This window comes from Bos mutus, chromosome 15, assembly GCF_027580195.1.
Source record: "Bos mutus isolate GX-2022 chromosome 15, NWIPB_WYAK_1.1, whole genome shotgun sequence".
Taxonomy (NCBI): Eukaryota; Metazoa; Chordata; class Mammalia; order Artiodactyla; family Bovidae; genus Bos; species Bos mutus.
This window is the reverse complement of record NC_091631.1, coordinates 48,258,578-48,282,497: the sequence shown is the minus strand read 5'-3', so window position 1 is coordinate 48,282,497 and position 23,920 is coordinate 48,258,578. Positions and strand designations below refer to the sequence as shown.

Here is a 23,920-nt window from a genome sequence, read left to right as displayed (position 1 = left end):
CTTACTTCCTTTGCAACAATTTAGGAAAAATCGCACACATGTGTAGCATGTGTGTGTGTGTGTGTGTGTGTGTGTGTTTTCTCATTCAGAACCAGTTGGCCTGTTTGTAGATTGTTAAACACCTCACTTTTCCTCCTTTCTTTCTCCACCTTGTGTGTCAACAGATCCACCAGAATTAGTGGTGAAAGAAGCTGAAATGTAAACCTTGATGGAAGCTAGTCTGAGATACATGCCTAGGTTATAAAACATAGTTCTTAAATATCGGTGTAAGCCAGAATCACTTGGACAACTTGTCACAAATAGATACCCGGGCCTCATGACCAGAGTCTGATCCAGGAGGTTTGGGATGAGACTCAGAAATTCACATTTTAATAAGCCCTTTCCTCTTTAACATCCTTCATCTTTAATAAGAATAAGGTGATTCTAATGCAGGTGATCCTAGACTACACTTTGAAAATCACTGTTGGAGAATTGCTTGGAAGGATCCTGGTACTGTCTAAACCCCATACCCTTGGTTTGCGGATAAAATTAAGGAAGCCAAGAGAAGTGAAGTGACTAGGTTGGTTAGCTAGTTAGGGCAGAGCATGGCCAGAAGTGAACAGCACTCTGGGCCTTTCCCACCACTCTATGTATAGGGGAGCAGGCCAATAGGAAGTGAGCTTGCTTTGCAACAGAGTGTATTGAAGTTAGACACAAGGAAGAACTTCCTGACAGAGAGGTATGTGGAGGCGCTGACAGCACTTCCTTGCTCAGGGGATCTTAATTCAAGAAAGATTCTCATCAGGTGTGGGTACCTGAGGTGCAGAAACATCTGGTGACTTCGCATAAAAGGGATCAGAGGCCCTTCTCAGAGTTCTGCTGTGGCACCTGGATTTTGACCTTGACAGCAACATAGGGCCAGTGGTTCAGGAAGACTGCGGTGTAGTCCTACCTCTGACAAAGACAAGCTTGTGACGTTGGGCCACTCGCTCAATTCTTGGCCTTCATTTCTTCCCTGGGAGATAAATGTGGTTGCGTTAGATTGCCTGTAATTTCCGAGGAGCCATCATTTTTATTTTCCACTGTAACTCCCTCACCAAAGCTCACACAACACTGGGACTTGTTTGTTGGCTGAACAAGTTCATCAGTTGAATAAAAAACTACTCATTATTGAGTTTCCAGAAGTTCTGTCTGCCAATTCTCCCTTGCCTAGGGCGTTTTTAGTCTCTGTCTGACAGGTCCATAGTGAGCTTCCCTTTATACTAATTTACATATTTAAAGGGGTCTAACCTCAGATGAGGGCTTCCCTGGTGGTTCAGTGGTAAAGCATCTGCCTATAATGCAGGAGACACTAGCTCAATCCCTGGGTCAGGAAGATCCCCTGGAAAGGGGCATGGCAACCCACTCCAGTATTCTTGCCTGGAGAATCCCTGGACTGAGGAGCCTGATGAGCTACAGCCTGTAGAGTCGCAAAGAGTCGGACAAGACCGAAGCGACTGAGCACACACACATACTTCAGATGGACATGAGTTACATCCATGTCCTCTCATGAGTGATTGTTCAGACCTCTGGCTTCTTGGGATCACTCCCCAAGCAGAGAAGCCAGACCAGAATGGCACCTCTCCATCACTGGCATCTCTGGTCACCAGTCCCTGTGCCCCCATCTCATGGGGCCACCCCTTTGATGACCTCCCTCTGTTCCTTTCAGAAAGCGGATCTGGCTGTGGCGGGCCTCACCATTACTGCGGAACGGGAGAAAGTGATTGATTTCTCGAAGCCATTCATGACTCTGGGAATTAGCATTCTTTACCGAGTTCATATGGTAAGAGATTTATTTTATAAGCATTTATGGCATTAGAGTTATTTGCATGCAAACACTGAGTTATATGGTAATAATGAATGACTCACAGAAATATTTAGATTTCAAGACTTAAATGCAAATGTGCCAGGCTATTTTCTCCCCCATCAGCTGTGAGGACTTGCAAACAGGAGAAATGGAAAAGTCACACTTGGGGGCTTTCCAGTAAAAATAATGCTTCTGCCTCACTGCATAGGGATGGCCAAGAACAATCATTCAACTCTTGGTTCGCAGAGTGTTGGCAATTGGACCCGTGGGTTACTCAGGTTCCTCCAAGGTGGTGGGTCCCCAGCCCAGATGAGTCACCCCAGATTTCTCAAAGCCTTTGGCAACCTTCAGATCTGCTTCTCTTCATTCTAAGCATTGCAAATACTGAGGCAATGCAGACTCCCTCTTTTTATTATCTGTACTGGAGAATAAAGAGCAGGTAATGTAATATCACTTATAGCTTCTTCTGCCTCCCTTTCAAAAGGAAAGACTAGACTGAGTATAAAAATGAGTTTGTGAAAGCTCACCTATGGGCAGCAGGGGCTGGACGCGACATCAAAGTTACTGGCTGGTGGGGGGGGCATCCAGAGAGGGAATAGTAACCCTTATCCAACCTGGCTCTAAGCACACATCTATTACATGGATTTCCCCAATGATCTAGTCACTTTAGGCATCCAAGGTCATGCCAACATGATGTATTCTAGCACCCAGCACCACAAAGCTGCTCAACAGCGAGGAACTCAGAGCTCACCCCATGTACCTGCTGAAGACCCTCCACCCTTCTGAGCCCCTCCCAGGCCCCAAGTCTCAGCCCTGGGAGAAAGGAGTTTTCTGTATTTGCAGCTCCAGCCAGGGCATCAGGATCTGTGGCCCGTTTCTCCAGGAGGAAGGACATCTTGTCTCAGAGTCCACTCGGGCAGCTCAGAAGGCCACTGCCCTGGGCTGGGCTTCAGTGTGCATCATCATTGCTGCCCAGCTTGGACAAAGAGGCTACATCATCTGGAAGATGAGACAGCATCAAAATCCCAAGCTGTCCGGGCTAAGCCAGAAGGAAATGTGAGGATCTGGTCATAATCACTGTGGTGATGGATGTGTCTATCTTATGAATGAAGGGGGATTTTGATCCTTCCCCCTATCTTTTCCATGATAATGATAACTGCCATTCACTGAGCACCTCTTGTGTGACAGACACTCTTCAGGCCCTGTGATGTGGGGTGTTGTTACAGATTGATTTGTGTCCCCTCAAAAGGACTTGTGAATTGGGTGACCTTATCTGGAAATAGGATCTTCTCAGATGGAGTCAAGTTAAGATGAGGTCGTACTGGAATGGGGGAGGTGGAGCTAATCCAGTGACCAGTGCCTCTATAAAGAAGTGGGAAATTTGGACGCAGACACCCAGAGGAGAAGACAAGACTTTGTGAATTTGGAGGCAGACTGGAGGGATGAATCTACAAGCCAAGAAACGCCAAGGATGGCCAGCAACCCCAGAAGCTAGAAGGGACAAGGAAAGAATTTGCCCTTAATTCTGAACTTCCAGCCTCCAGAACCGTGAGACGATACACTTCTGTTGCATTAAGCCCCCTCCCTGCCAGTCAGTGGCACCTTGTTACGGCAGCCCTAATAAATGAGTACAGTCATCCTGTTCTTATTTTAGAAATGAGGAAACAGTGGCAAGCAGTTCTACAAAGGTGGCCAAGCCCACACACCTCTCAGTGAAAGGGCAGAGTTCAAACCCAGGAATGGTGTGGTGCAAGCCTGTGTTCTCTGTCGTTACTGAAAGAGTGTATATGGGGTCCCGCTGCTCGCCACTCAAAAGCCAGTAAGCAGGCCACGTTGGTGGAAAGGGAAGTTTGCTTTATTTCAGATGCCGGCAACTGGGGTGGGGGAAGGGTGGCGGACGTCTGTCCAAAAGGTGGGGGACTCTCCCCATCCCTGCTGGCAACCAGTGGGGCAAGAGCTTTTATAGACAGAAGTAGGGGGTTACATACAGGAATAGCAGTCAGCTCTGACTGTCATCTTTAAATTGGCCATCAGTGGTCTGAGCAGCAGCATCTTGATTGTTTAGGTCCAATCTTTCGTTTCAAGGTCGGTTTGTTTCCATTTCTTTGAGGCCAGTTCTCAGAATTGTGGCAGCTCATGTCATGGGTATGGTCTGGTCATCCTGTAGTTAATTTCTCCACCTGCTGTTTTGGTATCTGTAAGACAGCTCAGAGGATATGGCTCAGAATATTATCTATAGCCCTTGAGAAAGAACTATGGTTCTTGACTATGCCTAATGACTACATTATTACTATTTAGTCTCCTTTGACTGTTTTCCTTTGTTTCATCATTTCTCACTTCTCTGATGAAACTTATCCTTTGGCTAAAGTTTTCCACACACATAGGGCAGGCAGAGGACATGATGGGGGGAGACAAGGACCATAGGTCCTGCTCTGTTTCACCATGATATGAGGCTGTCACCTACATTGTGTGACCTGCTCATAAGTTGTCCCGTAAGTGGGGCTCTCTCCCTGTTCTCAGCTGGTCCTCACAACTGTTCTTTGAGGAAAGAAGGGAGGTGTTATCATTCCCATCTTACAGACGAGGAGACCAAGGTCACACCTGGAGCTGGGTCTGGAATCCAGGTCTCCTGATTCACAGGGTAATGTTCTTGTCACCATTACATCTCTTGGTACCTGGAGACAGCTTTCCATCCAGCACCATTTCTTGAACCCCACCCCCCACCCCAACCCATTCTCCTCCCACAGCTGAGCTCCGAAGGAGGATCCAAAAAAAGATGGAGACACAGTCTTCCTCCAAATGGTATATCTATGGCCAGGTCACATGACTAGGCTCTGGCCTTGATTTCTTGATTAAGGCCAAAGGCACTAGAGCACCACCCATGATCAGATGGGCTGAGAGGAACCATATGAGTAAAAGCACATCAGCACAAGTGTTTTCACCGCCTAGGAACATCTGCTACTAGGCCACCTCCACCACCAGGACACCATTATTCTGAATATCAGCTCTGGACATCCTTAATTGGATCACTGGCCAAATGTTTTCTACCACCTGCCCACCTCGGACTGTATGAGCTCGTCTGCATTTGTTCTGGGATGTGAAGTTTTATGTGTCACCTTGGAGAGGTTCCGTCAAACCCTAGTCCAGACGATGCTATGAGGGTCTTTTGTAGATGCGATGAACATCTATGATCAGTTGACGTCAAATAAAGGAGATGACCCTTGATAATGTGGGTGGGTCTCATCCAATCAGTGAAAGGCCTTGAGAGCAAAAGCAGGTTTCCCAAAGCAAAGGGAATTCTGTATCAAGGCTATCACGTAGAAATCCTGAATTTCCAGCCTGCCCTACAGATTTGGGACCTACCAGCTCCTACAATCTTGCCTGGAAAATCCCATGGATGGAGGAGCCTGGTAGGCTGCAGTCTATGGGGTCCCTGAGGGTCGGACACTACTGAGTGACTTCCCTTTCACTTTTCACTTTCATGCATTGGAGAAGGAAATGGCAACCCACTCCAGTGTTCTTGCCTGAGAATCCCAGGGACAGGGGAGCCTCGTGGGCTGCCGTCTATGGGGTCGCACAGAGTCGGACATGACTGAAGTGACTTAGCAGTAGCAGCTCCTACAATCACAGGAGCCAATTCCTTGAAATAACTCAGGTAGTGCTACTGGTAAAGAATCCACTTACCAGTGCAAGCGAAGCAAGAAACACAAGTGTGATCCCTGAGTCAGGAAGATCCCCTAGAGTAGGAAATAGCAACCCACTCCAGTATTCTTGCCTGGGAAATCCCATGGACAGAGAGGAGCCTGGTGGGCTACAGTCCACAGGGTCACAAAGAGTCAGACATGACTGAGCATGTGCACACACACACACACACATCCACCTGGTTCTCTCTGTCTCTCTGGAGAGCCTTACCCACACAGTTCCCCTGTCTGATCAACATTCCTTCCCCATCGCTGCCATTTTACTGAGGCACTAGGGTGTCACACAGCTGCTCAGATCTAATTTCTAACAGGGGGCCAAGCTGAGTAAAAATTGAGTGCTGGCGTGAACAGCTCACACTAAGCAGAACTGACGGTTTATGCATTTATTCAACAAATATTTACTTGCATTCCATGTGTGCAGCAGAATGCTTAGAAAGCATCAGAAAGTAAGCTGGGGAGAGGACAATCCTGAATTGACTAAACTGGGGGAGACCTGGTTAGAACAAGTCTGAGATGAATTGTGCAGAGTCTGAGACAAAAGAGGTTGTCAGAAACAGCTAATACCAAAGGGGAGCCCAGCAGAGTTCACCATGAGTGCCACAGTCTAAAATTATTATACATACAGAAGCTCTCTCTGACATAATAAGTGTTAAGCTGATGAAATTAAAGTTGGATACTGGGTGTTTATTATTTTGTAAATTTTCTCTAACATAGTTTTCTGTGAGCAAAAATACGATTCATTTAATGTAATTTATAATGACCCAGTCTCTTAGCTCTATATCCAAGGTCACCTGAGTCGTGAATGATAATTACCAAAAAAGTGAGCGTCTGGTGAAAATCAAACCTGTGTCCAAAAGTGAAAATAATTAACACAAGGTATAAATGCCTAGTTAGAAATTCTTCAGAACCTTTCAAAATAACAGGCGGTGGCAGGTATATCTCAAGTCTAAAGATAATCAGAAGTAATTTGTGCCCTTCCAGCAATCTCAGATTATCTAGGTTCTTTCTCGAACATGGATCATCACGAGTTGGTTGTGGGATATTTTCCTTTCTCTAGAACCTTGGGGTATAATCTATTTCTGCCAGGCATATCCAGGATCAGAATCAGAAGACTGTTTTGCTCTTCGACCTCTACTCCCTGCCACTCAGAGGCTGGCTTTGGCATTTGTTATTGTCAATCTCTCCTGCTTATTAAAACCCCCTCTCTGTTCCTAGCATCCACATCACCATTTTCTCCTGCTGTGCTTCCTGTCTCTCTGAGTATTGCCTTCTTTACCATTTCTCTTGATTCTTCTCTCTCTGTTTGCCACTTAAATGTCTGTGGTCCTTTTCTATTCTCACTCTCCCAATTCTCTGCCTGGATAATCTCACCTGCTCCCAAACCTATAAATCTAACCCTGACTGCTCTCCTGAACTCTGGAAGCATATTTTAAATACATTACTAAGTCATCTCCAGACTTCCCAGGTGGCTCAGTGATAAAGAATCCGCCTGCCAATGTGGGAACCACGGGAGACACAGGTTCGGTCCCTGAGTCAGGAAGATCCCTGGAGGAGGAAATGACAACACTCCAGTATCATTGCTAGAATAATGCCGTGGACAGAGGAGCCTGACAGGCTACAGTCTACGGAGTCATGAAGAGTCAGACACGACTGAGCACCTGAGCACACAGGAGACATCTCCACATGGATATCTCACAGGCACCTCAAAAACAGTGACACAAACTGCATTTGGTATATTCCTCCCTCCTCCCCTCTGCATCTCCGCATCACAGCATCTCCATCCAGCCACCCGAGCCGCCCTGCGCTTGTCTTTCCTCAAATGTCCATTTGGTCCACTCACGTCCTACACAATCTGCATATATACTGATAATTCCTGCTCACTCTGCTTGGTTCAGGCTCTCCCCATCTCTATCAACAACTGCTGCATACCAGTGGCCTGTATCCTCCTTGAAGGCAGGCGTTTCTTTTCTTTTTATTTTTTAGGCTTTTAAAAAGTACTTTCTTTATTTTTATTTCCGGCTGTGCTGGGTCTTTGTTGCTGCATGTGGGCTTTCTCTAGCTGTGGTAAGAGGGGCTACTCTCTAGCTGCTGTGTGCAGGCTTCCTGTTGCGGTGGCTTCTCTTGTGGAATACAGGCCCTAGGGCACTCAGGCTTCAGTAGCTGCAGCACACAGCCTCAGTAATTGTGTTGCACGGGCTTATTTGCCCCGAGGCACGTGGAATCATTTTAGAGCAGGGATCATTGAGCCCGTGTCTCCTGCATTGGCAGGCAGATTCTTTGCTGAGCCACCTGGGAAGCCCCACTATCATATGGTATTAGACTATGCATTTTTATGGGATGATTTTTGGTATGGAAAATGTCATCATCCTAAACACGCAGCATTTATTTGAAAAGTGTAGAAGGAAGAAAGGAAAGCGGGAGAAGTGTGAGGGATCTTGTGATTCTGTGAGCAATGAGCACCGGTTCCCTTTGTGGCTCACGGCCAAGCGTCACTGACTCCCAGGAACCTGGCTTCTGTCAGGAGGTCCAGTATTCTAGGCAGCAGGATGAGTGACCCGAATTGATTTCTTCTTTTTCTTTCTGGCCTTTACCCTGTTGGTCTTGAGAACAAAAAGTGAGAGAAAGCAGATGTTGGGGCAGCTCAGATTCATCAACAGGTCAGGCCTGCCATAGCTGCCACCTGAGCCCCTTACTCCCTCCCGCCCTGATGCCTGTGCATCCCACAGACAGCAAAGCACCCTCCTGAGAAGGTCTCAGAAACCCTGACCCAGGCCAGGTGAGCTTCCAGGTCAAACATAGAGGGCCCAGGCCTTTAGAATCTGGAGTGTCCCCTTGTACTCCACAGATGGGAATCCAGTGACTGGGGACATCAGAAGTTCAGGACTCTCTTCATTTCCTTGGCATATTAGTTGATTATTATTGAGAAGTTCAGTATGTAACATAGCAGTATACCCCCAAGGGCATTTTGCAGTCCAGGGGAGTTCATAGAATTGTGCATTTTGTAGTCCAGAGTTTTATAGAATTGATGCATACTATAAGCTTCCAAATATCTGTGAATGGAAGGGAGAAGAGCACAGAAAACAAAAAACATTCATATTTGATGTTAGAGTATGTCATGTAGTTTTCTCTCTCTTATTTTTCTACAGCAGCAATTTGCCTAATGATGTTTTTCTCAGATTAATATTAAAGTAAGTTTGTATGCCTCAAGCACACACTGACTGTTGGAGCAAGGCCTCACCAGAGCATGCCAGAAGCCAACCTGGGGTTTGACATTTGGCACATAGAGCCCCCAGATGGATAATCAAGTTCAAAAAATTCAGCATCGATATATTCAAGGAGGTTGGGTGCATGTCCAGGATATTTGCATGTTGACTAACATCATCTGACGCCTCGTTATCCATGAAGCCCTTTCACATAACAGTCTCTGGTTTACTACAGCAACCCCCCGAGGCAGACAGTAGAATTCTCATTTCACACAGAAGGATTCTGAGGTCAGTGATGGCCAGTGGTGCAGGGGAAAGAAGAAAGATGGTGCAGTGGTGGGAGTGGCACAGAACCCAGGTTTTCAGTCTCCAAGTCCATACATTTCCAATGATCTATCTTTATGGTATAGTAGGTATATTTCCTTGTGTCAAGGACATGTGTTAGGTGATCTTTCAAGATCCTTTCTAATCTGATGATACTATCTATGATCCCAAGTAGTGCCCTGAACCAGCCAGAGCATCTAAGGCTCCCTTGAAAATGTGAGTTGGTGAGATCTCCCTGGTGGTCCAGTAGTTAAGAATCTGCCTGCCCATGCAGGAGACATGGGCTCGATCCCTGGTCTGGAAACTAAGATCCCACATGGTTCAGGAAACCAAGCCCATGAGCCACAACTACTGAGCCTCCAGGCCACAAATGGAGAGTAGCCCCAGCTCACCACAGCTAAAGAAGGCCCACATGCCCCAAGCAAGTGCCCATGTGCCACAACCAGGACCACTAAAAACAGGCAAATAAATAAATAAGTGTTTAGAAAATATGAGTTAATTATTTCCCCCTGCGGTGTCCTGCTCCATCTTTGAATGACAAATGTGAAAGTTTGACGCTTTGTTCTTTTTCTCTTCTTAACCCTTGGCAAGAATTGTCTCTCTAAAGAAAAGTAAAAAAAAAAAAAAAAGAGCAAACAGTGATTAAATTAAAAAATGAGCAAGAAATAAATGTCAACATTAAATTAACACCTGGCATTTTTTCTGGATGTATTAGTCATTTTTCAAGAAGGACTGTTTGGTCTCAGAAAGACTGTCTAGGAAAATGGAGAATAATACTTAGTAAACCAATGAATCATTTCTAATACTGCTTAATACTCTGTTATAAGAAAATAGAAAATGAATAAAGTTCTATTCCTTAAAACTAAGTAACCTGATAGCCCATATAATGGAAGTATGGTTCTCTGGATGTATAATCACATTAATATTGGTTACTTATAGAGTGCTTCTCTCTCAAGAAGCTGAAGGATTTTATCAATGTTACTATAGTAATTCTCACATCCCTACTTCATGTTGATTGCAGTGTTCCACTTTCTGGAAGAAGGAAACAGCACCCAGACAGGCAGAGTGGTTCACCTAAGATCACTCAGAAAGTCAAGGTCAGGACCAGGTTTAGAACTTAGGTCTTCTTGTGACAGATTTCCAATCAGCAAAGTGAAAATAGATATACCAGCATCTGGATTATAAAGGCAAAAACCCCATCTGGGTGTTTTAAGTGAAGAGGAATTAATTGCTTACTTCTTTTTTCCTCTTAGAGTCAGAGGTGGGAAGTGCATTCTAAACCAAAATATCAAGACAGTCCACTGCAGACACACTGAGGGAGTTATCCCTGGGTTCCTGGGGTGGACCAAGAATCTCCTCCTTCTGCTTCTTCCAGAAGGATTCATGGAGACTGTGTCTGTCTTATCTGTTTCTTCAGCCCTAAAGAGTGTTTTATTGACCACTGATGACAACTGGTAGTGGAAAGAAACCTCTGTATGAATGGCCATTTAGTTCTACAGACTGGCAAGACCACATGGAGGACAGGATAAGCCTTTGTCATTGGTTCTGCTGGAGAGGGAAGAGTTCTGCTGGAGGAAGAGAAGGAGCAGCATTGATGGCCCAAGTCTGTGTGTCAGGAAATGGTGATGCGGGTGCACAGCCCTCACACAGACACAGGAGAGCCCACTGCACATCTGAGCCACTCTGTCTTGACTTCCTTGGGAAGGCTGAGGTGGAACTGAGTTCCAAAGCTTGCAATTACCGGCTTCTAAGAGCCAGCCTTCCAGAAGAGAGCCTGGTATTACCCTAATCACTTCCTGGGGGAGCCCTGGGGAAGCCCTCATGATTCATGTATTATAACCCACAAAAACTCTAGGAGTTATAGAAAGGGAATGTGGCCAGATGGAATTCTCCCTCCAAGCATCTTTAGCACGTGCTACTACAGGACAGAAAATTGGATTTCTTGTCCGTGAGGGAGGGCTATAAAAGGCAGTTCCCTCTTTCGTCATACACCATCTCCCCCACCTCTCTCACACATGGCTCCCATTAGACAGTTGTTGTTCAGTCGCTAAGTCGTGTCCAACTCTTTGCAACCCCATGGACTGTAGCCCACCAGGCTCCTCTGTCCACGGGATTTCCCAGTCTAGAGTACTGGCGTGGGTTGCCATGCCCTCCTCCAGGGGATCTTTCCCACCAAGGGATTGCACCTTCGTCTCCTGCATTGGCAGGTGGATTCTTTACCTCTGAGCCACCAGGGAAGCCCATTAGACTTGGGTGGGGGCGGGAGCCAACACTTACATAGCACTTACTGTGTGTTAAAACAATGCAAGAGGTAGGTTTTATGATCACCCCCATGTTACAGAAGACATGGAGACCTAGAGAGCTTACGTAACTTGCCCAAGATCCCATAATTGTATATGGTACAGCCAGGATTCAGTCCTGGGCAGGCTGACTGCAGAGTCTGCATGTTAATTCATTACCTGTCTTGCACTACGTGGCCCCAATGTCCTTATGCATTTGGCTCCAGACTCTGGGCAAGCAATTACTTTCTTACTATAATGTCATTTCTTCCAGTAAATGTGCAATGAAGTATCAGTGAGTTTATGGATTTTTTTAAGGATAAGAGGAATTTTCACCAGGCAAGAGGAGATTAGTTCCACTCTGTAACTCCGTGAACAGCTCCACTGCTGACATTCAAAGGGCCTCGCCACTCAGGGATTGTAGTCATTTGGTTACCAGCCCCGTCTCGCTCACCATCCGACAGCATCCGTGATGCTGGCTCTGATGTGGTCAGTCTGAAGCACAGTACAAAAATCAAGGAACCAGTTCCCATTTTGGTGCCATCTAATTTGCAGCCCCATTTACAGGGCTTGGCCTGACCTAGACATTTGGGGCATAGACTCTGTATCACCAATTATCTACCTTCAAAGTTGTTGTCTTCACCAGAAGGAACAGGCCCAAAATGTAGTCAACAGAGACATGTAAAAATCAATAACAGAGTCCCCATAAAGGATGGTTTCTTGTCGTTCACTCACTCAGTCATGTCCGATTCTTTTCGACCCCATGGACTGCAGCACACCAGGCTTCCCTGTTCATCACCAACTCCCAGAGCTTGCTCAAACTAATGTCCATTGAATTGGTGATGCTATCCAACCATCTCATCCTCTGTCACCCCCTTCTCCTGCCTTCAATCTTTCCCAACGTCAGAGTCTTTTCCAATGAGTCAGTTCTTCACATCAGGTAGCCAAAGTACTGGAGTTTCCACTTCAGCATCAGGCCTTCCAATGAGTATTCCGGGTTGATTTCCTTTAGGATTGACTGGGTTGATCTCCTTGCCGTCCAAGGGACTCTCAAGAGTCTTAAATGGTGATGGGTATAAATAAATAATGTTTAGAGTACTTTAAGGGGGTGAGATCAAGTAGGCTGGGATTCTGTTGGCATTGGGGAGAAGGCGTGGGATTAATTAGGGAGTTTATTGAAGCAAATTGTAAAGATACAACAGAGAGGAAGATGCGGTACAGCTGCCGTTTGAAAGAAGGAGAGCACGGTATCCCTATGGCACAGCTTGACAAATGAGCACCAGAGAAATTGAAACCATCACCAGTGATGTGAGCACGGCACTTAACCTCCCTGGGTCCCGTTTCTTCCATCTGTCAATATGGAGAACTGAGTACTGAAATCCAAAGAACAGAGTGAAGCATTTTGAGTTCTTCTGAAGAAAAGCGTCACCATCATATATCCATATATCCACTGGGTTAAGGAAAACCTGTTATTAGGAAGAAATGCCAGTGGCATGTGACACCTGATCTACCCCCAGCACCAGTAACTCAGATGCCTGTTGGGAAGGAAGCAATCGAAAGCATCCTCATAGAAAAAAATGGGAGGCGTTCAGAGCCTTGCAAGTAACACACTTCTCTTTGGCACCATAAAAACAGCCTGGGCTCAGTCCAAGCCTAGTCTGTGCAAGCCCAGACCCACATCTCAAATGACTGCCCATTCCTTGCTCTTCTGGTTGGCGTCAGTCAATCACACGTGGAATCAGATGTTGCCTTGCCAACGTGACTGATATGTTTCCAGGGGAGCTCTGTTTATGTCTTGATCCTTGTTTGTGTGATGCTCTGTGTTTTCTAACTTAAGTCTCCAGGAATTTTTCCCATGGCTGTGCATCACTTCTTATCCCCCATAACCAAATATGGCAGCTTTAAATAGTGCTGTCATTTTCCTCAATTTCATTCGTTGTGATATAATCAGGTATAGATTTCTGACACTGAGCATCTAATGGGGTTTCAGATTCAGAGAGCAGCAACGGAAGAATTTTTTGCTCCTGGATATCTCTCAGTCGGGAGACACAGAGTGAAGCAGTCATGAGTGACAGGTGTAGAATTCACGTACGTTTGCCCAGAGAAGCTCCAGGGGATAGAAGGACCCCAAGAGTGGCCCAAACGAGTGATTGTCTGCAGCAGGTGTGTAGATGTAATGAGTATCTTCATCCCCTTCTGGACTCAGTCCGTCTCTTCCTGCATCTGCACTGGCTTTTAGGATGATGGTGAAGGCATGGTTAGTCCGTGATGGACACGGAAATGACTAACGGGGGACTCCAATTCTGCTGTCTTGCGTCCTTCTTCCCGTTAGACAATTTCCATAGTGACAGGGCCGTACGTATTCAAATGGTCTTCTCCCTGTTTCTCTGCTGTTCCCCTCGTCACGGGGCTTTGTCCCTCAGGCTGTTTTATTTTCCCAGTCACCTGAGTGTTCTCTGCAGCTCAACATGAACACACATGAGGCAGAGAAATTGCAGTTGGTATCAGAGGGCAGTTCCCTGGTCTAAGCCACATTGGGAGAGAAATCCAATTTCAGACAGACCACCCCAGGGGTCACTGTCACACTGATGAAGGACTTCAGGATCCAAGAACCAGTGCCCCACTGGCAGAGGGTAAGCTTTGACTTCACTCTGTACCCTCTGGACTATGTCCTCAGTGGGAGAATAAAATTATACTCCCAAGTGCTTTGGGAATTTGTCTATTGGCTCACTAGGAAAGGATGGAGAACTCACCAGAAGAGCAGTTGAAAATCAGCCACAACTGGGGTTTGTGCAGATACAACAGGGCCTTGCAGCATTGTCTCCCCTGGTCTTTAGACGCTGCCTTGGGAGCAGCTGTAGTTACCTGCAGTTTCTCAGCATTATCTCATGGTCTGGCTGTCCTTGGATAACAAAAGCCCAGAAAGCTGATTGAGATCAGCTCAGTGTTGGCATAGATAGCTCCCCTTGGTGTCTCTGGGAATCCCAGTACAAAATGACATACCTTGATATTGACAGCAGGTTGTGCCATGACTGATATGTCCTTGAACTTGAAAGTTTACCTGTTCATAGCACTCCTGAGCTTAATACTGGTTTTCTATCCTATCCATGGACCTCCTAGATTCCTGGAATCATAAAGTCATATCATTTTTTATTTAGAATGGTCTTTAGGGAGCATCTGTTCCAGTGGTTTCATAGTAAGTGGAAGAAGCAGCCTGGTTCAAGACCAGGGCAGCAGTGGGAGCTGTAGAGTGGGACCCTATCTTGAGTGAACAGCTACCACTCAGCTCCAGCTGGTTGAGAATTAGGCCCAATGTAGCCAGATCATCCATTTTTAAAGCCAGAAATCTGGATTTTTCTGTGAAACGTCCTAGTCACTTAATGTTGACAGCTTATCAAAATGAGTAAACACTATAAGTCAACAAACAAGTGGTCTGTGGGCTGCAGGTCACCACGGTATCACCTTTGATCTAGATCAGCTCCAGTAGAGTCTGGAGAGGGGTGTGCACTTGCCTGAGACCACACTGCTAAAGACCAGGAGCAGATTCTGAAATTCCTTCCTTCTCATCCCATCTCACTTTCCTGCAGAAAATGCCCCCCCGCCAGAGTGTGGTTCCCAGCTTTCTGGCTGGTTCTTGGCTCCATCCTTTGGCTCCCATGACTCTGCCTGGCCTAGGAACAATGATGTTTTCCCGCAGTATCGTGGGCTGCATCAGATGCCCTGGGCTTTGTGTCAGCAAGCATGCATTTGAGTCCCAGTTCTTCCACGGATGAGCTGTCTAACCTTGGACACATCTCTTGAATGCCTTAGGGCTTTGATTTCTTTCTGAATACAATGAAAATAGGAATCTGGGTTCTTCACAGCACCCAGTTTGAGATTTACATGAGAAGATGTTAACATGTATGTGAGATCACCCTGCAAACCAAAAACCAAGGATGCCTATCAAATTAGCATCCTTGTAAGAAAGACATGAGTGGCAGAGGGGGCTACATGCCCTCGGACATCAACAGCTCTAAGGTGCTTCAGAGCCCATCCACGCTGCCCCTGGAGGACGTGGGGACACATATAAGGGACACTGAGGGCTGTTCTATTGCCCAGCACAGAGCCCCCTTCATGCTAGGAAGTGATGAAGCCTTAAGCCGTTCTTTAGTTTCATCTACTGAGTTAAGGGCTGCGTAGATGTTTCAGAGCAGACCCCTCTACACCTTCAGCCCCTGTGTCATTTAAATCAATCACCCATAACCCAAGGCAGTGCAATCTGGGCCCATTCCCAGCTCACCAACCCCTCTGCCCTCCCCTGCCCAAGGGCTGTGCTGACTGAATGCATACATGAATCTCGTTTCTGTCTCCATTTCCAGGGACGCAGACCCGGCTATTTCTCCTTCCTGGACCCATTTTCTCCCGGTGTCTGGCTCTTCATGCTTCTAGCCTATCTGGCCGTCAGCTGCGTCCTCTTCCTCGTGGCTCGGTACTGGCTTCTCCCCTTCCCTGTCCTCACACCGCCACCTCGTGTCCACCTCTGGGAACTGCACGGGCGGGGGTGGGGAGCAGGAGGGGGCGGATGGAGAAGACCATCCGCCAAACCAGACCAAGACCATGGTGCCAAACCAGAGGAATGGGAAACGGGCTCAGGACCCGAGCCACTCGGCCCTGCTGTCAGCCGGGCATTGCCCGTCCATCTATCTACATACCCGTCCCCTGATATGCACAACACAGACAGGCGAGCTTGTCTGAATTTGTGCCGCTTGCCTCTTACCCCTCTCATTCCCCAGTCTCCAGCCCCCTGCCTTGGGAGAGAAGAGGAGGGGAGGAAGGTGGTGGGAAGACTACTCTGATTAAGTGCTCTGCCTTTGGCTGCCCTGGCATCTGTCCTCGCCAGGACCTGCCACAAAGTGCTGAGTGACAGGAAACAGAGCCTGCAAATCCGGAGTAGGGAATCAGCAGCCTCGGTGACACAGGCAAGGGAGACGGCCTCCTCTGCAGAGGACCTGGCCCTTCCCCAGCCCTGGTCTGTCTGTAAAAACACAGCTGCCTTGTTGAATGGAGACCGTGTAGGGCGGCTGGCAGCAGCAGGGCAGGATGGAGAGCAGCATTGGCAAGAAGCTCTGAGTTGAGACACATGGTCCAGATTGGGGGTCGGGGAGGAGAAGAAACCCGCCCCCCATCTCCCTGGACACGAGAGAGTGTCCCTGAGCCCAGGAAGAAGCCAAGGAGCATCCCAGGAGGATGCGCAGAGAGGGTCATTTCTCTCTAAGGCTAAGTTGGGCTTCAGGAGAGCCCACTTACTATCCAGAGGCAGAGCCAGCTCCCGTGGTTCAGGGTCATTCATGCAGATCCCTGCTTCCTGCTCAGAGCTCAGCTGATCACCTCAGAGGAGCCAAGACCCACTCAGAGTAAGAGTCTAGGGGGCCGACAGTGGCTCTGGTCCAGCCGTCTGCTCTCCTCTGCCTCGGGGCTACAGGGGCAGCGCTGGCCTATTCTGTAGTGAACGGTCCACCTCTATGGGGTGGGGTCTTCCCCAGAAGCATGTCTATTCATTGCTCAAGGGTAGTCTGTGCTCCCTCCAGCTAGAAGATGGAACTCCCAGGAGGGAGGTGATGCGTGTATAATTATGGGTGATTTGCATCATTGTACAGAGGAGACCAGGCTTCCCTGGTGGCTCAGATGGTAAAGAATCCTCCATTTGCAATGCAGGAGACCCAGGTCCGATCCCTGGGTCGGGAAGATCCCCTGGAAAAGGAAATAGCTACCAACTCCAGTATTCTTGCCTGGAGAATCCCATGGACAGAGAAGCTTGGTGGGCTACGTCGGTGGGCTCTCAAAGCACAACCAACTAACACACACACACACACACACACAGGAACCAACACAACATTGTAAAGCAATTTCCCCCCAGTTAAAAATAAATTTTAAAAAATGAAAATGGAGCCCCAAGGATCTTCGGAGTACGAACCCCTAGGGCAGTTCCCAGCCTGCCCAAGAGGCATGGCATCACCCAGTCCATGCCTCTTCCAGTGGAGATCAAAGCCAGGTTCAGGAAGTCATTCCCGACCCCTGAGATCCAGCCGAAGGGGGAAGGCCTTGCTTACAACCTGGTCATCATCACAGGGTGCTGCATGTGCCACTTGGGTGCCACCTACCCCGCTTGGGCCTGTAGCCATGGCCACTGTCAAGTATCTGTTGTCAGTGTCGACTGGCAAGGCACGGGAGCTGGCACACCATCTGACACGTCCCCTCTGCACTTCGCTGGGCTGTCTGCGGCTGCTCACAGGAAGCTGTCTGCCTGAGTCTCGGCTCCGCTGCCCCGGAATTCTCTCTTGTCCCCTTTGACTGAGCCCCTGTGTGTAGAAAGTCATGGTTCTCAGGTGGCCTTGAGGGCCTGGAAGTGGTATTAGGGCGTGGCTATCAGATACATACATACATACGCACACACACACAAGACCACTTCACCCTGCCTGCCACAGCCTGAAACTTTTCGATCAGCCCTGGGGGCTTAAACAGCCCCTCTCTCCTGCCATCCACATTCACACACACACTGCCCCCCCAGGATCCAGAATTAACAAAAAGATTAACCAAAAAATGGTACTAGAGGTCTGATCATATATCATATATATCATACAATATGTATACACACACACACACACACACAGACATACAGGTCACTTGATATGAAGAGCTAGTTTGTTGGAAAAGACCCTGATGCTGGGCAAGATTGAAGGCTGGAGGAGAAGGGGGCAACAGAAGATGAGTTGGTTGGATGGCATCACTGATTCAATGGACATGAATTTGAGCAAACTCCAGGAGACAGTGAAGGACAGAGGAGCCTGGCGTGCTCCAGTCCAACATGGCCTTAGCAACTGAACAACAGCAAAATACATATAATATCCTATATAAGTAATATCTGAGGGTAGGGTAATCTGGCCCAGGCAATAGCTTTCAAACTGGGTTCCCGGGGACGTGGAGGCTCCTGGTAGATGCGGACACATGGAGGGGCTGTGAAGAGGCTAGGCACACAGAGCTCTGCGGCCTCAGCTTGTCTTCATTCAGACCAGCTCCACTTTTCTCTCTCATATATTGTACTTCTGGGTAAGATTTTAAAGGGGAAAAGATGTTTGAAAACCACTGCTCTATGACAGCCATTCCCAGGCCAGCTGATATCAGAGTCATTCAGGGAGCTTTAAAAAAAACTTGAATGTCTAAGTCAGATCATCTCAGAATCTCTAGGGATGAGGCCCCGGGAATCTGTAGTTCTGAAGCTCACATCCAACCACCCGTAGGCTTGGGAACCACTGGGGTGAAGCCACACGGGTACGATCCAACCCCACAGCCCCTGGAAGAAAGGAGGATGTATGGGGGCAGGGGCCAGAGATGGCACACTGGCCTTGTAATCAGGAACAAGCAGCAGCGAAGGAAATGCGAACCAGCCCCTCAGCATAGCACCTGCAGCCTAGGCTGAGCGAAGGGACAGGAGGGTCGGGGAAGACGATGACATCGCGTGAACACACAGACGTGCCCTTCTTGGCGTATGTCCAGATGCGTCTCCCACATCAGAGCTGGAAGGCTTTGTGTGGGAGGCAGGCTGGGGAAGAGGGAGGGCATGTGTCTGGTGGGCAGGAAGTTAGGGCATCAGAGACATCAGAGGTACCGCTGGGAGAGAGGCCAGCGTGAGGCTGCAAGGGACAGTCGAAGAAGCCTGTGTGCCTTGTCAACCCTATGTGCCCATCGCACTCATCCAGGGAGCCCTGAGACATGCTGAGGCCCAGGCCGTATCTGGACAAATGAAATCATAACCTCTGGGCATGGAATCCAGGTGTTGGGATTTTTTAAAAAGCTCCTGGGTGAGTCTGAAACACAGACAGGGTTGAGAACCAGGGCTGGAGGGAACCACTGGGGCCAGTGGTTTGCAAAGTGTGGTCCCTGGACCAGTGGCATCCCCTTCTCCCAGGAACCTGCAGATTCGTAGGCCTCACCCAGACTTAGCGAATCAGACACTTCAGGGCTGGGGCCCAGCGATCTGTGTTTTCACAAGCCTTCTTGGTGATTCTGATGTCAGTTACATTTTGAGAATTTCCACTCTGGGTTGAGAGTTTTCAATCCACGGCTCTTTGGGGCCTTAGGGTTCTCTCTGTGGTCACTTCGGGGGAGCAAAAAAGACAGAACAAGCAATTCCCAGCCATCCACCCCCGTAACTTGATTTATTTTGAAAAAATTAAGATCTTTCTTTGATTAAAGAAAGTTCCAAAACTGCCAACATAGTCCAACAGAAGGGAGCTGGCTTGCCCAAGGCCACAGGCAGCTACCAAGGTCCAGGGGTCAGGCCAGAAAGAAGAGCACCCCCACCTCCCCAGCACCCCTTCTTCATGCCCACCCTCCACGGCGCTGATGTGTGTTCCTTTCTCCCACAGACTGACCCCCTACGAGTGGTACAGCCCCCACCCGTGTGCCCAGGGCCGGTGCAACCTCCTTGTGAATCAGTACTCCCTGGGCAACAGCCTCTGGTTTCCCGTCGGGGGCTTCATGCAGCAGGGCTCTACCATCGCCCCGCGCGCCTTATCCACCCGCTGCGTCAGTGGCGTCTGGTAAGATCCTGGGGTCCTCAGATGAGCCCTGATCCGGCTTCTCACAGGCAGGAACCTCAGTTCCACCCTCGGACAGCCTCTGCCAGCTCAGAGGGCTGGTGGGGTGGGGTGGGGGGAAGGTGCAGTGGGGGGTGTTCTTTGTGCCATCTTCTCTCCTTCCCCCTTCCCCCCACATTGGAGATGCGGAGGGAGCCGAGGCACAAAAGGAGGCCCGATGAGAAAATGCCTTGAAAGCCCAGGCAAGGTAGTTATAACGTCCTGACCTGAGAATGACTGGCATTTGAGAGGCAGGGCCTGAGAAGTCACGTGCAAATTTGTGCAAATGTGCACAGGGTGTAGCAGGAAGTCCCGGCCCTCCCCCCACCAACCCCAAGTCACATCACTCCCCCTCCAGCAGCTTTCTGGAGCTCTGTCCCTCTGCTCCTGCCTCTGGGCCTGCCAGACGTGTCCACCTCAGCAGGTGTAGAAAAATGCAAGCTCTTAGTGGCTCAGAGTTGGATGGGACCTCAGGGTCTAAGTTGACAGCAGGGTCCACAGGGCCGTTGGCCAGCTCCTTCTCCTCTTGGATCAGGCAGGGCAAAAGGAAGAGGGTGAAATGATTCAAGGTGCGGGCAAGTTCCCTGAAAATTTGGAAGTGCCACATAAGTGTTTGAACTGACCACTGCTATTAGACCATTCATTTGGGGGGGGAATGAAATATCGATGTAGCCTTGAGAGGCAAGTTCTCCGTCCTCACTTAAAAGCCCACCGTCGGGTTTGGTGTCACAGGTTTTAGGACTTACAGCCTTCATTCTCTCCCCTCCTTCTCAGCCTGTGTAAGCTGGAGGAAAGGGGAAGGGATGAGGATGCTGGGCATGGTGGAGCATCTGGACTGTTACCTGGGAGTCACTGGACTGGGGCTGATCCTAGCAGGTGGAAACACAGCCGGGACTGATAAGTGACAAATACAGTGGGACTTAAATCACTGGGGCAGGATGCTCATCCATGATCACAGCCAGCGCAGGAGTCACTGAGTGTATCACCACGGGGAGCCCAGCCTCACGTTCCCCGGCAGAAAGGAGACCTCGGCAGGCACAGTCGCAGAACCCTCTAAAAAATCCAGGAAATCTGGGCAGAGACCCGGAGATGAGATGTCAGCTGCAGATTTTTATCCCTTTCTACCTGGGCTTTTCCATCCAAAGGGGCATGTTACCATGTGGTGCCAAGTGGGGCTCCATTGCCTGCTCCCTTAACCTGTCATCTCACACCTCCAGGAATTCCCTCCCCTAGAGGACGTCTGCCCTGGTACCGAGGGGACCACCTGTCCTGCAGGCTGTTGACTCAGCCCACTGGCTCAGGAGGGCTTTAAATAGCTGGCCCCAGGTGGCTCGGTTACCCTGCTCCAGAGCGTGTGTGGGAGGGAGGCTTGGCCCTCCCCAGCCTGACCCAGGGGTGTTGGTGTGCCCGTCTGCCTCTTGGAGCTCTTGGTTATGAAATCACAGCCTCGGTTTGTTGGCTCCTTGGAGAGTGGGAGGTCAGAGGACCCGGCCTTTATGACCTACCATGGCATCCTCATCCAGAGCAAGTGACAGAAAATACCATGTCTCTAACAAGAATGCCAGCTTCACAATAAAATGCCCGTTTGGCACAGGAGCAAGCCTCTGTTGACCCCTCTGGAGGGAGCTTGGGTGTGATTTGCTTTCTCAGCAGAGGTGATGGGCTTCCACTGAGCTCCTTAGGCTCTTGGAACTGTCCCCTGTGACCAGTGGCATAAACAGCCACATGGCTGTCCAGGGTGAAACAGATGCCAGAGTGTAGCTGTGTGGTTGAGGGAACCTCCCCAGCCAGCTCTGAGGTCATGTCCACACCCAGGGCTCATTAACCCACAACAGTGGATCAGAGCAACTTCCGGATGCTCACCTCCACCTGGGGAGCACTCACCACCACCCCCAGCCTCTTCTGGGGGAGGCTCATGAGAAACAACTTCCAAGAGGGTGTAAGAACTCTGGCAGGAGCAGGAAAGCCAATTTGAGGATGGAGGGACTCCTGGCACTTACAGGTCACCAGTAGGGAAGGTAGACAAATGATTTTCATCCCCCTTGTGATGAAATGGGACTGTCTCTACTTGTCTCTGTATCTCATGCTCATCTCATCCTTTACAGATAATTAGTCACTAACGACATGTTATCTGATCTGATCCAAGACAGGTAAACCAGGCATTATTAGGGTGTTCAGTTGCTAAGTTGTGTCCAACTCTCTGCGACCCCATGGACCGTGGCCTGCCAGGCAAGAATACTGAAGTGGGTTGCCATTTCCTCCTCCAGGGGATCTTCTTGACCCAGGGATCAAACCTGAGTATCTTGCATCTCCTGCACTGGCAGGTGGATTCTTTACCACTGTCCCACCTGGGAAACACAAAGCAGGCATTATTATCCCCCATTTATTAGTCAAGCAAACGACCTCAGAGGTATTGTGTAGCTTTCCCCCAAGGTCTCACAGGTGGAATTAGACAAAGCCAGAACTAATACCAGGTCTCTTACTGGTGGTCTGGGGCATGGATCTGGTGGGCTGGCTTGTGGATGTGCCCGTCAAGTTGATGGGTGCACCTGTCCTTTCACTCCTGGAAGAAAGCGCACAGGCCAAGGGAGTAAGGGGACTTCCTGCTCTTGCAAACCCACCTGCAAGCTGCCCTGCCGCAGCCCGTGGCAAACACCGTGCCTTCATTGGCAATGACTTCGTAATGAATTGAAGCCTCATTAATTCAGACTCCACTGATTCAGAATTTGGCAATTCGCCAGCCTCAGTTATGCTTACATATATCTTTGAACCCCTATAAACAAATGGATTAGAAAGCAGATCCATACTGCTGACCAGATGGTAGAAGTCCTGTTTAACCTACTTAAGTGAACAAACTGGTTTTAATGACTTTAGCGTGTGTGCTGCCTGAGCTGCAGAGCTATTCTAATTTTAAATGAGTTCGATCTACCCAATGAAACAACCTTCCGTTTTGAAATAGCATGACCTTTGTAAGAGTGTTTTCTAATTCCAACTTCTCAGCGGCTCAAAGGTGCTTGTCATCAGTTTGTCTTGAAGAGCTCCCGCTCTGACGATTTGTGGAACTGGTTTTAGAATACGAATTTCTCCATGTGTTACTTGGCCATGTGACTTTGCTTCTCTCAGCCTCGGTTTCCTCTTCTGTAAAGTCACAATAAGAATTTCACTTCCCTGAGTTGTAGGGAGCACAGGAGCTGGAGGGTGTGGCTCTCCGTGGGTGCTCAGTACGTGACAATGCTCCTCTGAAGGTCAGCTGCATCATGAGATAGGGGAAGTGTCCCGGCTGTAGCTCTGAAGAGAGCCCCCAGAGCTGACACCCTTAGCTCATTCAATAGCTCTTTGCTCACTGTCTCTCAAGCTGTTTCATGTTCACAGACACACTTCTTTTGAGTAGTAACCCAATAATCACCTCCTTTAGGAAATAAGAGAAAGAGAGCCATGGTCTTCTTCGAGGCAACCCTCCCAAGCACTGTTCATTTCTGTTAATATCATATGCCCTGCCTCCTTTCTCTTCCCCCACTAAGCTGAGGGCTCTTTCAGAAGAAGAGGGTCACCTGCCCTCTCCCATGTCACAGCAGGACTGGGGATGGGGGCTAAGACTCCTGGGGGCACCTGGGCAATGATGACTTCCTGGTCTTTTCCTGCATAGGTGGGCATTCACGCTGATCATCATCTCATCCTACACGGCCAACCTGGCAGCCTTCCTGACCGTGCAGCGCATGGATGTGCCCATTGAGTCAGTGGATGACCTGGCTGACCAGACTGCCATTGAGTATGGCACGATTCACGGAGGCTCCAGCATGACCTTCTTCCAAGTAAACCCATATGGTTGCTCACCAGCATCAGGAGTTGGGCAGGATAAAGTTGAGATGTTTGTCTGCTGGAGATAAAAACATCTCTCCTCATCTCATCCTCCCTTTTGAACCCCTAGTTTGGAGGTCCTCATGGGACTCATTTTCCCCCCTTGCTCCCCAAA

The 23,920-nt window shown here is 48.7% G+C and overlaps 1 protein-coding gene across 1 annotated transcript in view; it reads left to right on the top strand.

Annotated features, from left to right (window-relative positions):
* Positions 1–23,920, top strand: part of GRIK4 (glutamate ionotropic receptor kainate type subunit 4) — a 498,718-nt gene that overhangs the window by 448,104 nt on the left and 26,694 nt on the right. Inside the window, exons 13-16 of the mRNA XM_070383202.1 lie at positions 1,688–1,801; positions 15,691–15,800; positions 19,738–19,911; positions 23,594–23,759. Of these exons, the coding sequence (XP_070239303.1) occupies positions 1,688–1,801; positions 15,691–15,800; positions 19,738–19,911; positions 23,594–23,759 (564 nt within the window). The remainder of the gene's footprint in view (positions 1–1,687; positions 1,802–15,690; positions 15,801–19,737; positions 19,912–23,593; positions 23,760–23,920) is intronic.